General features: G+C 40.3%; 1 protein-coding gene across 2 annotated transcripts in view; it reads left to right on the top strand.

Annotated features, from left to right (window-relative positions):
• Positions 1-17,911, top strand: part of EDN3 (endothelin 3) — a 44,618-nt gene that overhangs the window by 19,048 nt on the left and 7,659 nt on the right. The window contains exons 4-6 of one of the 2 annotated variants that reach the window (XM_073308778.2): positions 12,300-12,476; positions 12,925-13,030; positions 13,918-15,428. In XM_073308778.2, the coding sequence (XP_073164879.1) occupies positions 12,300-12,476; positions 12,925-12,997 (250 nt within the window). In that variant the 3' untranslated portion in view covers positions 12,998-13,030; positions 13,918-15,428. Of the gene's footprint in view, positions 1-12,299; positions 12,477-12,924; positions 13,031-13,917; positions 15,429-17,911 lie in introns of those variants that run through there. The other variant, XM_078848284.1, reaches the window with a different exon arrangement.

The following is a 17,911-nucleotide window of genomic DNA, read 5'->3' as shown; positions in this document are numbered from 1 at the left end:
TTCTCTTGAGGAAGGTTTTTGTGTTAAAACAAAACCCAGTTTTCAAGTCATCTTTACTTTAGTAAACATGGACAGAAACAGATTTGCATTATATTGCACATATTCAGAATTGGAATGAACTTTTGTTATCTGGACAATATGACTTGGATGATCACAGATGCACAGTAGTATCTTTTGAACTCTCACCTCTGTCAAAGGAAGGAGCGAGGTGTCTCAAAATCAGTTTCAGAAAAAAACTGGGCCAATGCCTCCAATTTCAAGAATCTCTGTCCCTCCACTGCACCTGTAGTTATTTTTGCTCTGATATGCTCTTTTGATATGCTCTATTACCTCAATTCTGTATTGCAGAAGTAGTTCTCAAATGTATTTACAACAGAATTCATAAGAGCTAGTAACTGCAAAAAAACATAAGCAAAGGAGATCAAATCCTTTCCTCTTTGCATTGGTGCACAAGTCCTGATATAAAGAGAAATCACTGTAAGGAGACACAGGGAGAGAATCACAAGGGAGTTCTCTGTACACCTCATTCTGCAGTGTGCTGCATGTGAGTTACAACACTCTACAACAAATCATTAGATAATAATCTCTATCTGAAACAAATTCATATGTATGAGGTTTGTTTTAACCCTGGGTGAAATCTCCAACCAGAGAAAGTGTAATGAGAAAAGAAACAACATTCCACGACCTCCCTGCACTCCCCCACCCCCATTCCAAATCATTGATAAAAATATTAAACAACATAGGGCCAAGAACACAATCCCTGCAGGACTCCACTAGAAACACTAACCTGCGGAAGTCTATGTATATTACATCAAAACTATTATTACCTTTATGAACCAATCTCACCAAAAATATCAAATTAATTTGACAAAAACTTATTTTCTATAAACCTATCTTGGTTGGTGTTAATTTTATTATCCTCCTTTAATTTTTTTTTTTTTATTAAAGGAGTCCTGTATCAACTACTTTATTATGTTGCCTGGAACTGATGTCAGGCCTACAGGTACCAAAGTCATCCAATTTATCCTTTTTAAATTTTGGCACAACATTAGCTCACTCTCTGTCCTCTGAAACTTCCCCAAAAACAACAAGGAGTCCGGTGGCATCTTAAAGACTAACAGATTTATTTGAGCATAAGCTTTCGTGGGTAAAACCCCCACTTCTTCAGATGCATGGAGTGAAAATTACAAGATACAGACATAAATATACTGACACAGGAAGAGAACGGAGTTATCTCACAAGTGGAGAACCAGTGTTGACAGGGCCAATTCGATCAGGGTGGATGTAGTCCACTCCCAACCATAGATGAGGAGGTGTCAATTCCAGGACTTATTGAAAATCATCATTAATGGTTCAGAGAGCTCCACAGCTCTTTTAAAACTCTTTGATGCAGGTTATATAGACCTGCTGATTTAAAAATGTTTAACTTTAGTAGCTACTATTAAACATCATCCTTAGTTACTGCTGAAGTGGAAAGTATTTAATCATAATCTTGTGATATGTATATACTATCTCTTAATTTTCCAAATACAGAATAGAAATATTTATTGATCACTTCTGCCTTTTCTGCATTATTACTGACAATTCTACCGTGTCCATCTAGTAATGGACCAATACCAGTATTAGGATTCCTTTTGTTCTCAATATACTTAAATTCCTTTTTATTGTCTTTAAAGAGTTTTCATTGGGTCCTTTTGCTTCCCTTATCAATTTTCTATACTTCCTAGCTTCTAATTTATATTCATTGATATCAGCTTCTCCTTGTCTCCCTTTCTTATATTTATTTTGTATAGCTGCTTTCACTTACGTTCTAAGCCAAGGTGGTGGATATTGTATTTATACAATCAATTCCCAGCACATTGTCTAACTAGGGTAACTGTGAACTCTTATCAATTAACACTCTTAAGTCTGCAGAGCCAAAAATGAATGGAACATTGCCGTTAGGTTGCAAAACATGTCACTCGTAGTCAGGTATCTGCTTTCTAGCTGGGAAGGGAGAGATTCCCCCACGCCTCTCCTGAAAACAATCTTCACAACATTTCAACCAAAAGGCTTTTATTAAACTAATGGAATTGAAGTTCTTGCTGTACAGAACAATAACTGGTTGTCACCTCTGACCTCACCATCCAGCAATACAATGTTCCATTTTGGTCTAGAACAACCTGATTTTCAGATGGTATTCTCAGCAGTTTTTTGCAAAAAAAAAAAAAAAGCCAGTTAATTGAAATGAAAACTGTTCAAAACAGGGTTGGGTTTGATGAATTCCCCCCCCCCCCCCCAAAAAAAAAAACCATCCAGGAAAACTTTTTGAAATTAACGAACAAAATGGACACTTTCAAAACAAAACAAACCCCAAGTTTCTGGTTCAAAATGACTTTTCATTTTGAAAAAAGTTTTCAAGGGTCAGATTGAAACTATCTATTTAGAAATTATTGAAACACTTTGAATAACCCAATCAAAAATTTTCATTTTTTTCATTTGCAAATATTTCTGAGATCTCAACTTTTTGTTCTCATGCAAGACTGGAAAACATTTCAAACTTTCAAATAGTCACGGGACCTTTTCCTACCCAGCTCTAGTATGAAGCTGGGCTCTCAAAAACAGAGGCAGCCAAAAATCACTTGTCATTTTTAGAAAGCTTAGCCTAGTATATTAGCTGATACATTCTCTGCCAGGGGAGTTATGTTCTCATACCACAGGGAATAACTTGGATGTAGCATTTATACATTATCCTGTCAAATGTGGCACAAATCCTGGCACTTCTTCCTCATTTGTCAGCAAAACGTAATAGCAGACACAGTGTATGAGGAGGCTAAGTTATATCAGGAATGAGAGAAGGCAAAAACAACACAGAACTTAAAACCTACTGACCACTATACTTACCTGCATGCCTCCAGCTTTCATCCAGACCACAACACATGATCCATTGTCTATAGCCAAGCTCTAAGATACAACTGCATTTGCTCCAACCCTTCAGACAGAGACAAACACCTACAAGATCTCTATCAAGCGTTCTTCAACTACAGTACCCACCTGCTGAAGTGAAGAAACAGATTGACAGAGCCAGAAGAGTACCCAGAAGCCACCTACTACAGGACAGGCCCAACAAAGAAAGTAACAGAACGCCACTAGCTATCACCTTCAGCCCCGAACTAAAACCTCTCCAGCGCATCATCAACCTACAACCTATCCTGAAGGATGATCCCTCACTCTCACAGATCTTGGGAGACAGACCAGTCCTTGCTTACAGACAGCCCCCCAACCTGAAGCAAATACTCACCAGCAACCACATACCACACAACAGAACCACTAACCCAGGAACCTCTCCTTGCAACAAAGCCCGTTGCCAACTCTGTCCACATATCTATTCAGGGGACACCATCATAGGATCTAATCACATCAGCCACACTATCAGAGGCTCGTTCACCTGCACATCTACCAATGTGATATATGCCATCATGTGCCAGCAATGTCCCTCTGCCATGTACATTGGCCAAACTGGACAGTCTCTACATAAAAGAATAAATGGACACAAACCAGACATCAAGAATTATGACATTCAAAAACCAGTTGGAGAACACTTCAATCTCCCTGGTCACTCGATTACAGACCTAAAAGTCACAATACTACAACAAAAAAACTTCAAAAAGAGACTCCAACGAGAGACTGCAGAATTGGAATTAATTTGCAAACTGGACACCATTAAATTAGGCTTGAATAAAGAGTGGGAGTGGATGGGTCATTACACAAAGTAAAACTATTTCCCCATGCTTATTTTTTCCCCCTACTCTTCCTCACACCTTCTTGTCAACTGTTGGAAATGGGCCATCCTGATTATCACTACAAAAGGTTTTTTTTCTCCTGCTGATAACAGCTCACCTTAACTGATCGCTCTAGTTACAGTGTGTATGGTAACACCCATTTTTTCATGTTCTCTGTGTATATATATCTTCCTACTGTATTTTCCAATGCATGCATCCGATGAAGTGGGTTTTAGCCCACAAAAGTTTATGCTCAAATAAATTTGTTAGTCTCTAAGGTGCCACAAGTACTCGTTCTTTTTACAGAAATTAAAATAGTTCCTACCTGGAATAGAGGAAGGAGGAGCAGTTAGTCATTTCAATTGGCCATTTTAGGGCTGCCCAGATATAAAGGGCTAGAGAAGAGCATGCTGGGAAGGCCATTGTAAAAGGGTGAATCCAAATAGGAAACTCCAGTGATAAGCAGGATGCTTAAGGGGCAGCAGTTCCAGCTAATGGACCTGGAAGGAGTTAAATTCCTAGATCTCAAGACCCAGGATATGGGTGTGAGACACCCTGAAACTGTGTTAAACAAAGCCATCTATCTCAGGTTTCTGGGGCATTTGTACTGACTTTTTATTTTTGTTGTCTTCTCTCTGCCAAAAAAAATCCTGATTCCTTTTTATCATTCTCTGCAGCCTAGGATTGAATTGTCCTGTCATATTCTCATACAGTGTCATAGAAAGATCTCTGACTATAAGCACTCTGTTGCTCTTACAACATAGACTGTATTGCATTTGTTAGCTACTCAAACATTGTCCATCGCTAAAGGCAAGCTATTCTTGTCAGACAAAGTGACCACAGCACATTTTGTAGTGCAGCAGCCTCAATATTTACATTTTATTTTACTGTGCTAATGCAGTTATCAAAGATGGGATTCCTAGTGCATCCTCCGAATGAGCAAGATTCCAGCCCTGGGAACTTTTCCTCTTAGCTGTCTATAGAAGCCTCAGGTTTAATTATTTCCATCAAAGCCTGACATCAGCAAAGAAATGTGTTGCCCATTGTGATGGATGTGACCATTCAGCTTGCCTGAGGTATAAATCACACCAAAAGTGGTTGACTTGCACCAAGGAACAAGTAAAGCAGGAAAAGAAAGGTTAGAGTGCTTATGTTTCTAGGAAAAAATGCACCTTTCCTGCTCTAGGGCACTCTCAGAAACACAGCAATTCCAACAAATGCACTTAGTAAACTGAGCTCTGTGTCAAACCTCTCATTCCCTGGAGGTTTGTGCTGAATTCTGATCTCGGCTAAACAGAGGTCAGTGGAATTACTCTGGATTAATTTAGGTGTAACTGGAATTTAACTTATTGCATTAATTGTGGTTTGGACTCACTGGGATCTAGAAACAAAGATGTATAAACTCTGATGCTTCCAAGGGAAGAAAACATTTACTTCGTGACATTTTGGCGGGATGGTGTGTGTGTCAGTTGTGAACAATATAGGCCAAATCCTAGTCGTTGTGCCCAGCCCAAATGAATGGGCCTGGATTGGGAACCTGTAGGCTGGACAGCTAGGCTGCAAATAGGGTAGTGAGGCTGCTCTGAATCCTCTGTGATTGTGGTGCCATGTCTCTTTGTGAGTCAAGTGGGAGGCTCATGGTAAGACTACACCTGTCGCAGACCCACTAGTCCCTAGTACCTCCCTCTGCCCCAGGCATGTGAAGCTCCACAAGAATACAGCTCCAAGACACAGACGTCATTCAAGGCCTTCCATGCCTGTGGGTGCTGAAGGGTGATTTGCCCGGCTGTGAACTGCTTGTCTCTTTTTCACTGTTTACCTTCTGCTGACAATGCTTAGCCACACATCCAGAGCCAACAGCTCTTTGGCCAGACTCTGCTTTGTTACAGCCATGCTGACATGAATGGGGTTAGGTGGTCAAATGGGTGTCACTGCAATGCTTGGCCTGTTACCTAAATTAGTTACAAGTGTTTGGATCAGTTTTAATATAAGAGCAAATTGGGTTCTGGAGTTTTTATAGGGAATCAAACAAATCCACCAGGATCTTTTTGCCAGTTTTTGCCCCTCATCCTACACCTATAAGGCCCTTTTTTTCATTGAAAGGTGTTTGAGAATTATTCTTGCGTCCTTCCTATTCTGCATTCTCCTTGACACTGCAGGTTTCAAGTATACACTCAAAAGTTTTGGAGACCGCCTCTCCCCCTTTTGTAGTCTGACTGGCCTGGACATTTGCTAGAAAATATTGCCTAATGCTGAATTCGTGGTATCTTTAAATGAACGCTGAAGGGTTCCTCTGCCCCCCCCATCCCCATTTATTTATTTTTGGCTGAAACTCAGAACTGCTCTCAGGCTTCTGTTGTATTTAAGTGGCTGGGAAAGTGGAAAATGGTAGCTGCTTCTGAATTAATTATAGCATGACAGGCATAGTCATGTTATAAAGGGAAAAGTAAACTTGTTGGATTCTGTCTAGGTACAGAACATTCACTATAATATAACTGGCCAGGAGCTATGAAAGTAGCCAGATCATTCATTCACTCACTCAGGGATTGGCAACCTTTGGCACATGGCCCGTCAGGGAAATCCTCTGGCGGGCTGGGATGGTTTGTTTACTTGCAGCATCTGCAGGTTCGGCTGATCGTAGCTCCCACTGGCCGCAGTTCGCCATTCCAGGCCAATGGGGGCTGCGGGAAGCAGCGGCCAGCACAGCCCTTGGTCTGCATCGCTTCCCGCAGCCCCCATTGGCCTGGAGTGGCAAACCGCAGCCAGTGGAAGCTGCGATTGGCCGAACCTGCATACGCTGCAGGTAAACAAACTGTCCCAGCCTGCCAGCAGATTTCCCTGACGGGCCGGGTGCCAAAGGTTGCCGATCCCTGCACTAACTGGTCCTGCAAATGCTGTATGCCATGTTCTGTTAGTGGGCATGATCCTGCAGTCTTTGCTTGGGCAAAATTCTCACTGATGTCATCAGTTCAAAATTGCTGTTTCATTGTTCCTAAGCACACATGATGTTCTTCAAACATGCATCATTGTGGCATGTGTCATTATTAATTTCAGGAGGGGAGGGGAAAGTGTTTTTAGAGCCTGACTTTTACATGATGACCTCTTCTTGTTGTGCCTGTGATTTGTGGACACACAAGTCCAGAAACCATCTAGGCATTTAGGCATCTAAGTACCTAAATTGCAGGTGCAGTTTTTGACCGGCAGAACCCCCTGGCTGCCGGCATAGGACAATCCATCGAAACATTTCCGATCCACTCCAGTTAGCACAACAGCTTGCTTGTTCCCACCTCGAAGAGATGTAAAAGATTTACATCAAAAGTGGCACTTACAGCCCCTGATACAGCAATGTACTTAAGTGCATGAGTAGTCCCACTTCAGTCCGTGCATGTGCTTAAGTGCTTTGCTGGATTGGGGCCAATAATGTGGAAAAATCTGCCTTTCCATTTGAAGGCATTGAATGCAATGAAACTTCTGCAAAGAGGGTTATGATGCCAGAAGCCTCGGCATCCTTTGTTAGCTGCTGGAGCTGCTTTTGTGCTGCCTTGGACAGATCTTCAGCATGGGGCAGTGAGTGGATGACTACGCAGATCCACCTGCCATTTCCCCACTTAGAGGTGGCAAATGTTGTGATTATACAGGTTACGGTAACTCTGTTACCGCTCCACAGCCTGGTAGGAGGACTCCAACTCCCACACACCAATCCAGTTACTCAGGCTCTGGGCTTAGAAGAGAAACCATCCCTAAATATGTAAGCAATATTTATTAGCCCAGGTTTTGAAAATCCGAGCATCAGTGCCTTTGAAACTACTTCCACTTTGTCAATTACAGATAGGAGAAACCTAGCTTGTGCAGTAGGTCTCCATTTACAGAATACACTGCAGTTACTAGAAGGCTGATTCTCCTTCAGCAAAGCACTGTATCTCTCACCAGTGTCCCCAGTGCTGTACAATGTCCTCTCCTTGATAAAATTCAATACAGGCCTCGCTTGTGTTTGACACTGGGTATAACTGGTATCAGTTCAGTTTCCCTCGTCTTCACTGCTGTGAAACAAGCTGCCCTGCCTGTGCTATCAGTCAGATGCTGTGATTGAAAAAAAAGACAATAAAATATGAAGAGAGACATACCGTCATTAACTATAGAGCTATACAGTATCTAACACAATGGGCCAGGTTGGCCGCTAGGCACAGCTGCAATATAAATGTTAAAGTGTTGACAGACTTAATTACCACACTGTGTCTTAAGTGTATTTCCACTTCTCATCTTTTGAACCGAAGGATTACATCTCTACAAAAGCCTGCTGCACAAACACCTGCAATTGATTACTCTAGTGTAACAGTCTAAGATTAAGCAGGCCGCTAGGCAAATGCTTCTGTTATCTACTCATCCGGATCGCTCAGGGCTTTTCTGCACAGGGTAATAGCCCACAGTAGCTATTCCACAACAGCTCCCCTTGTGGACACTCTTATACTGCACAAAGAGTCCTTTTGTGCATTTTAGTTTAAGCTACTTTAAGAGGAGCGCACTTAAAATTCACACTCTAGCTTATTTTTAAGAGCTTTCTCATGTAGACAAGCCCTCAACCATGCCATTCTTCTCACTTCTGAAGACGTGAGACAGAGATATGTACTAACTTGAAACACTAACACTGTCACTTATTGGAATTATACATATATATACAGGCTAAAATTTTCTTCAAGTACTTGCAGCCAGATTGTGGTCTCAGTTATGTCAGTGAATATGATTGCAGTAGGGTTATGCCAGATTTATAGTGGTGTAACAGAAGGACAGAATTTGGCCCTGAGTTTGTAGTTGCTTTCTTTCTTTCTTGGCCAACCTATCTTTCTTAAATTGTCTTATTTCCTCTCCTTTGTAGTAAACTCAAATTATCATAAAATCCTTGGCTGTTTATGGCTACAAAGCTGATTAAGCTGCAGGGTTGTTATACTCAATAGATCTAATTGATCTAAGTAGATGCAACTGAAAGTTTTGGCCCAGATATCACGTGAGTGCATAGCTCCCACTGAATTTATCCCTGTTGCCTGCGGAACGTGATCCCTTCAAAGTTTATGAACTCATCATAAAATAGCTACAGTCAGACAATACACACAAATCAATGGGGTTTGGGCCTGTCTATGGAGCACAGGATCATGCCCAAACAAATTGCTGAGCTCGGTAGAAATCAAGGCCTGAACTCTGAGGGGTCTTGCAAAATGCTCTGCACCAGGCTGATGCAACACCTCTTCCCCTCAGTAATATCAGATGTGATACCAGACCACAGTTTTAGATTACAGAATGGGTGCATGAACCCAGAATAAAGAGGAAATGGCAGGAGAAGAATAGGAGTAGTGAGGAGACAGAGATGTTAACAGAGAGGCACTGAATATAGCACACAAGCCTGACTTTTTCCAAAATGTCAATAGCCTGAGGTAACAGGGCATGGGGGAACATGTACATGTCCCAGGCCATTGAGCCCTTTGAAACTGGGAGTGGTAGATACAAGCTCATGATTAGGCACAAGCATGTGACCTACAGGAAGCCAAAAATAAAGCTTTTTGCCTGTTAACCAAGGGCAGCAGATAGGCACCCCAGAGGAAAACCCTAATGTGGGTCTCACTACAGTATTCAGGAAGGGATATACTTTCCCTTCCCAGCTGGTTGAAGTGGGAAAGGCCTTGGGTTGGTATACTCAGTATTCTGAGTACCTCTGTTCTGCTTTTGAGTTTGTGTTTTAGAAATAAAGGAAGATCCCAAGCCAGGGATGTGAAGAGGCCTTTTGTTGGGATGTAATTTTTCTATCCCTGGCTGGCCAGTCTGCACATGGGCTTACATACAAACTTTCATTTATGTGTGTTTTAGCATTTATAGCAATTACACTTTCTTAAACTGTCACTGACTTTGGCCCTGTTTATGGGGCATTTATTGGTCCTTATGGATGAAGTGCTCTTGAATACATTCTCAAAGCTGTGAGTACTTTTTCCAAGACATGAAGCATAAGACACCAGTTTCGTAGGAAATGACCGTGCTAACTTTTGGAAAATGTTGACTTTTTCATGGCAACCAGTTTGGCCAGTGTGAGGAAAACTTGACTGTACATTTCTATTGGAATTTTTCTATATCTGTTCAGTATGTGATGGAATCCTATCTGCAAGAACACTTTTAATAAACATTTTCCGCTAACACCTGTGTGCCATAAAATAGAGTTTTCAGTTTCAAATCACATCAAAATCCATTCCATGCTTTATGCATTATTAACATGCGTATGCACATCTGGCACTATAAATGTACAATAACCTCTGTACAAATGAGCTTATCCCTTACCTCGAAGATCTTACAGTTTTGTGAGTAGGTGACCATCAGCATGAGTAAAGAGCACCACAGTCTAGCCCTAAATAAGATGAAACTTTAAGACTAACTTTCACATGCCAGGACAGCCTCTGTTTTAAGGCCTGGACAAGATGAAAGTAGTGTACATCTGCAACAGAACTAGCCGGTCCATATAGAAGGGGCAGAGGAGAGTCTATGGGCTCTAATACTTTCCCTTCCCCAAGAACAGGTGAATGTCCCACTGCTGTGTTTATGCCCAATGGGTTTCCAAAACAACAGGTTACTGGGGTGGGAGTGGAGCTAGGTACAGCTGCTCTGTTGAGCACTGTCCTTTGGAAAATCTGATTGCCTGAGGAGATTCGTACAGGAATTTAATGCTACTAGTTTAAGCATCAACTTCTGCTCTGCTGTTTCTAAGGCCCTTTAGAGGAGGTAGGAAAAGAGCCAATCACAGCACAGCTCCTATGAACTCCTACTGGAAAGACAGAGGATGTCTCTTTCCTTCCAAGCCATTTCCCTCCTTGGATGCGATTTCATGTGGGATGGGGAAGGTTTTACTCATTGCCTGCAGGGCCGGCCCTAGCTTTTTTGCCACCCCAAGCAGCGAAGAAAAAGAAAAGAAAAAAGAAAAACCCGACTGAGCTGCTGCCGAAGAGAAATAGAGGCAATGAAGGACCCGCCGCCGAAGAACTGGACGTGCCGCCCCAATAACGCACAGAGTGCCGCCCCTTTCTATTGGCTGCTCCAGGCACCTGCTTCCTTCGCTGGTGCCTGGAGCTGGCTCTGATTGCCTGGTAAGTCCACTGCAGCTCCAGCAGACAAAGCTGTGAAGACAGCACACAAACAGATGATGTATTAAAAGTGGGTAACATTGAATAAATAACTTGCCTTACTTTAGTGGATAGCAATTAAAATCTTCAGAGCTTTGTGTTCTTGCAGACAGCAGGAAGATATTGCTGTGCACTCTCCAGCCCTCCAGGTATGTACTGATGGAAAACTTGTGCAAATCCCTGATTGCCAGTCTAATGGTATTTAATGAGGACAAATTAAAACTGAGCAGTCCAACCATGCAATATTTGTCCGTCTTACATAGTTAATTACTCGCAGGCAGCCAGGCTTTGTTCTGCATCCCTCTGTCCAAATGACACTTTTTTTGTTCTTCTCGCATCCTGTTTCCTTTAGAAATAAGGATAGTTTTTTCCCTAATTTCAACTTTGTGGTTTGGATGGACGGACCTGACCCTTGCATAAATTAGAGCTGCCTCATGGGCTTTCAGAAGTCCCATGTGATAGCCACACGGTGGTAATTCTCTGGTAATTTGATTTATCGCACCAGCAGCCAGGAGGCATATGCATTTGGATATTAGCAGAATGGGCACCCACTCAGAAAAACAATGCAAACACTGCAAAAAGCAATCGGCAATGCTACTGCACTTCATTAATGATGAAGTAGGCAGACTGCTGGGGATTAAGGAGGACTTCTTCCTGATATGATACAGTGACTATAGTCTCTGGTAGATGAGCAGTAGCAGAGCCATTTCACAGTCACTGCGCTACAGCAGCTGGCCACGGTCGCCTCCACAATTGTTGATCACCACATCAGGGGGATCGTCCCGTTGATTCCCATATTTAGGGATTCTGGGCTAGGTCCTGAAGCCCAACACAGTGAACTGAACAAACAGGTAACACTCCAGGAAAATCATGCAGTAAGTGTAAGTGGCAGTTGTGTCTGGGGGCCAGCTCCTCAGATGGTGTAAATCATCAAGGTAATTTCACTAGGAACATTCTACATAGTGGATTGAGACTGGCCCATACATAAGAATAAGGACCAGTGAGAATTAAAATGAGCAACAACCTAGGATTGTACTTCTTATTCAGATTTCAGGTAGTTGGTCTATTGTGATTAACAAATAGGGCTGCAGAAACCAGATTCGTTGTTTTCCATGCTGATATTTGCTGCTGTCTATTAGGATTGCATTTTCACATATGACATTTTATCTGCCTTTCTCTGAATGTGCAGTTTCAACTTGGAGGAGTTGCAATCTGGTTAGGGAAGGACTTTCTGTGTGAATTTTGCAGCATGAATGAATTGTTCAGGAGCCCAGAGCAATAGACCGTTTTATTACATGGAAACAAATAAATGAACAGAAACAGATACTGAACTGTATCCAAAATAGCTCCTAAAATTGTATAGTGTCTGTGTTTCTCATTACAGGAGGACTGTACCATATGGGCTGTCTAACTACCGAGGCAGTTTCAGAGGCAAAAGGTCTACAGGACAGCTTTGCAAGAGCACAGAGTCTTTAGATTGGTCTTTATCACGGTGCTCTTGTTTGGACATACATGATAAACAGTGCATGTTGTTTTGCACAAGAACCCAGGACAGCAGATGGTGAGGGTCTTTGATTTCTTGTTTTAAAAATAGTAAGGTGAATTCTGAACATCCCTGAACCTACATACAATTAGCTATTTCATTCAAATGAATTAATCAAGCTGCACACAACAAATGAAACTGATTAACAAATTTGTTGATTCTAAATGAAATTCTCACAGAAAGTAGTTTAATATTGCTTTCTGGATTTTTGTTTTAAATGATGTGGCATCCATGAAGTAGCAGAGCTCCTGTCCAGTTGGGAGAATGAATAGGATAATTCAGAGCATGTTTAATCCTACATTCTTTTCAGACAAAAGGAAAAAAAATCCAGGGCATATGCCTGTTTTCTTCTTTCCCAAGAAAAAAGTACATCATTTGATATCTTAAAAAATAGCTCTCTATTGGTGACTGACAAAATGGAAGTGGTGACACTAAAATAATCCTAAACTCATTATCTTTTCCACAGTAATCAAGGGTCACTGAAAAAGACAGCAGAGAAAGAGCAACGCAGAGAAAATGAACATGCCCTCATTCATTAGCACAGAGGGTCCAGGCAGTTCCTGAACAGAGAGGTACAGTATATATCTGCAAATTCTACTTTATGTTGGATAGAAATGTTAATTTGGGTTCTTGTGCATACAAAGATTTAAATCTTGCTCTTAGTTCAAATCAGTGAAGTATCATGAGCTGAAATGAGAGCAGAATTTGGCCAAGCAGTTTGTTTTGTAACTTTATTACTTTGCAGAAACATTTAAGGAGCTCTCACAGGAATGGCCTCAGTTAATGCTGATGAATCAGCCAGAACTTCTAAGGATTTTGTCTTTCAGACCTTAAAACAGATTTATTGGCACTGGTCACATGTTTGGTGTTTTTAGTGGCTGTTTACTTAGGTTTGATTTTGTTCAGTTTGCCTTGGAGCAACTTTGGACACATCTGTTCATGTATTGTTCCAGTAAAACTTAAATTGCCAAGACACAGAAAGTGGAACAAGTTGGGTAGAGAAAATATTTAGAAGCAACAGTAAATCTGGTTTATTGCTGTTGTGGAGAGGTAACTTTGGCCTAGATTCTGATTTCTGTTAACCCCCTCCACCTCCACTCCCCAATCCACTCTTAATACTAACCTCACTTGACATCAGAATAAGGCAAAATGCTTTCAGTTCTGAGGTGGAACACAGCAGTCAGTAGAACTAGACATGCCAAATCTGGAACTTCATACCTGCAGTTTTCAAGGGAGATGTTTGGATTAGAAGCTCCTGATTTGAATTCATCCTGCTGATTTTGTTTGAGAATCAGATATAATTAGATTTTCAAGTGACATTCATTGCACCCACAAGTAATCATGGGTACAATATTGTACTCACAATTTTGCTGAGGTCATGGCAAGGCTGGTCTCAAAATCAGGTCCATATAGTGCAATATAATCCAACAATTTTCATTCAAATTTATTTTTTTTAAAGGTTTAGTGTTTGTTTGCCGAAGCTTAGAAGCAAGAACCTAAGCTACAAATCTCCCATGAGATGGACATATTGGAATGCTTCAGGCTGGCTGCCAATAGATAATCCAGCAGTATGCAACACCTTTATTGCATTGATGACAGTTTGAGGGCACATGAACCTGTGTGAAGAGCTTTTTGCATCCGTTCATACTTCTCTGACGAGAGTCTAAACTATGCAGTACAGGATGAGTATTTGCATGTACCCTGGAGATGGTGGCGGGAGGGAGAAAGGAGTATTCAAACTTTAGCAACACAAACAGATTCAAGAATGACTTTTTTTACCTGGTTTTAAAAATAATACAATAAAAACATACTGTTCCACTTAGTGCTTGCTGCCTGTGTGACGTACCCAGCTCTGGCTTTACGCAGGCAATTATGATTGGAGAATCTGGTAAATTAGAGAATTGTCTGTATAAGAATTTGCATTATGGATAAACAGAAACAAAATATGTCTCTTGCTAATAGATTCAAGCCTGAATCATCATATTATAACTTTGTTGGCAGATGTTTAAATGTCAGTATCTATACAGAATAAATATGAATGGTTAATATTTATATCATTATAAAATATAGCAAGTTAGCAATATACTGTAAGTATTCAATAGGTTACTTAATTAAGGCACAAATTATTTCTGTGCTGGAAAGGTCAATCCAGAAACACATCTACAATGAATATCTAGGGATACTCTGTATTTGATTAATGGAATTCCAAATATCCACCAACAAGAACCTGCTGAGGATGAAACTAAGAGTTGACAGATATAAAAGCATTATCTAAACTTCATACATTCAAAATATCTTACATCTCTCTCTCCTAATCCCATATGTGCTGTGCCATTCATACCCAGTGCATACATTCCTATTTGCTGATGTTTTAAGACATGTTTTTAACCCTTCATTCAAACCACTTTACTGAGCAGTTGAAGGACTGTGGAAATGTCAAGAAAATGGGAACAACGACAATGTTGGTCCCTGGAAATTTATCATCAAAAGTGATTTCATCAGCAAGTATGGACTGGACTGTTTTTTGGGGGGAAACAAAAGAACAAGCAAGAGGATGAATAACACTTCCAAATGTTGCTCTTTGATATGATTTAAAATGTAACAGAGTAATTTCCTAACTTGTGGCATTACTAATTTCCTTTGTTAGACCTTCATACATATCTTCCTAGGTGAAACTATGAGCAAATTACATTTATATTTTATCAGAAGATAGTTGGAGACCAAAACAAAAACTGTAAATTGAATATAACTGAACTTTGAGTTCATAATACAAATGGATATATAGGTTAAACAGTGGCAATAAACATTGAAACAACAAAGGGTAGGGTCTCTTCCAAAAATTTTTATATATATATATTATATATATATATATAGATATATTTCATAAATAAATTATTAGAGTTATAAAGTGAATATATCTTTCAGTTATCACATTTGTATCACTATTTTTTACTTGCTGGCATGATTTTGTACGTTTATAGAAAAGTAGATTATTTATTTTTAAAACACTTCACCTATGGCTTTTTGGTGTGGTTTTTTTAAAGTAATGTAACAAAGGGAATGTGTGTGTGCATATTTTAAATAACCAACCTTTTGTTATGAAGGCAATAATGTTCATTTATAATCATGAATAACTTTTTTTGGAATACATATGCACGATTAGGATTTTGAGAATTTGCCATCTTCAAAGGAGAGTGGTAGTTCTCCTAATAATCTGAAAATTAAGTAAAATCAAAATCACAATAAAAAGAGCTCTTTGATATAACCATGAATTAAAAAGATATAATTTAATTTTCTGTCTCTTCCATGGCTGAATGGATACCTTGGTATAACTCATATCTGGTCTCATTGGAGTTGTTGGACAAATGCATAAGCACTCAATCCAGGCTAGTTATGAACTCTACTCTTGCCTAAACTGGAAGATCCACTGACTTCAGGATCAGGCAATAAAGAGACTCAAGGTGGCTAGCATCCTACTGACTCAATGCTGCGTCCACTGTTACTGTTAGCAGGCTCTTGCCAGTAGAAGTGGTCAATATATTTTGGATTCCTATTATTTTCTCCTGGGTGGAAGCTCCACTTTAAATTTTGTATCCCTACACGGAGTCTCACCTCCCCTAAGTCCCGCATGTCTTCTCTACAGTGCTTTTTTCCAAAGATGGCGGCCAGATTCACTGAGATTCTATGCCATCTTGTAATGATGTAAACTTACACTTCCCTGTGCAAGTTTTGGCACTGCACTGGATTTGACCCTGGAGTGTTGGATTGTTGGTGAGACTGCTGTGCTTTGGCATCAGGAAGAAAATTACTGGATTTTACATCTGAATGCTCCCTTAAAATGGTTTGCTTTTGGGGTGCCCCACAACAGAGGGTATCGTTCTACCAATGTAATGTTGTAATCCATATGAAAATTAGTTCATCATCAGGGCCTCAACATGAAGAAAACAAACATAGTAAGTGAAAGTTATACCAAACCCAGGAGAGGCAAAAAGCAGAGTCATCTATGGCCCTCTTCTGCTGAATTTTAACTAATGCAGCCCATGCCTGAACATTAGGCTCACAGTGGCCCTAGAATTACCTGTGATGGAACTAGAGTTTTTCCTACTTGAGAAAAGGTTAATGGGCTTGACATTCAATAAATAATAACCTCATGCTTTTATAGCAGGTTTCACCTTGGAAGATCCTAAGGCAGTTAGGGAAAAGTTTTCGAAACTTCTTGACAGCTCTACCTGTTCTTGATGGGAGCTGTTGGATGGGGAGTCCTTTTGAAGGTGTGCTTACTTCATCTGGGAGCCTAGATGGGAGCGGAGTTCTTTTGAAAATCTGGCCTTGAGGAAATGACATGCAGTTTTCATTTCACATATCATGGAAAAGCTGACATGTGTCACTATGTAAGCTAAACAGAGCCTCATAAAATCTGGTTTCAGAGTAGCAGCCGTGTTAGTCTGTATTCGCAAAAAGAAAAGGAGTACTTGTGGCACCTTAGAAACTAACCAATTTATTTGAGCATAAGCTTTCGTGAGCTACAGCTCACTTCATCGGATGCATAAAGTGGAAAATACAGAGAGGAGATTTATATACACACAGACCATGAAAAATTGGGTGTTTATCATACACATTGTAAGGAGAGTGGCCCACCTTGTTTATCACTTCAAAAGGTTTTCTCTCCCCCCGACCCCACTCTCCTGCTGGTAATAGCTCATCTTAAGTGATCACTCTCCTTACAATGTGTATGATAAAACACCCATTTTTTCATGGTCTGTGTGTATATAAATCTCCTCACTGTATTTTCCACTTTATGCATTCGATGAAGTGAGCTGTAGCTCACGAAAGCTTATGCTCAAATAAATTGGTTAGTCTCTAAGGTGCCACAAGTCCTCCTTTTCTTTTTTCATAAAATCTGATGGCTAAGGGCATAAAATGATCATTTGCAGAAGTCAGAAAGGAATTTTCCTCCACATGCAGAATTAGCATGTTTGGGTACGTGCATTATAGGATTTGTGTGGTTTAGCCTTCTTCTGAAATATTGCCTGTGACAACTGATGAAAGCATGATTCTGGACTTGGTGGATCTCTGTTCTGGCCTGGCATAGCAAATCCTATGTTACTAATAGGTTTAATTACAATTTAAAAACCCTGGTGCATAATATAGTAAAACCACAAACCATAGCCCTAGTTTAGCTTAAAAGAATTCTAGCTAAATGTCTCAGTCTCCTGTTAAAGCAGTTCAATATAGAGATGACAAAATTGATAATTATGGTTTAAATTTACAAGTTAAAGTTAGTGGGACACAATGATTATTTGTTTATTTAATTGGAAAGACCATCTCACCTCTATAAAGCAATCCAAACAAAATGAGAATACGCCCCAGGAAATGCTGTTTGTAACACACTGGAATTTATCAGATACATGGTTTACGGATGTGATAAAATCGTATTTGAATTATTGTGTGCA

The sequence above is a fragment of the Lepidochelys kempii genome, chromosome 13 (genome assembly GCF_965140285.1).
Source record: "Lepidochelys kempii isolate rLepKem1 chromosome 13, rLepKem1.hap1, whole genome shotgun sequence".
In the NCBI taxonomy this organism is placed as follows: domain Eukaryota; kingdom Metazoa; phylum Chordata; order Testudines; family Cheloniidae; genus Lepidochelys; species Lepidochelys kempii.
Note: the sequence above shows the minus strand (reverse complement) of the source record. Positions and strands in the feature narration are given on the sequence as shown.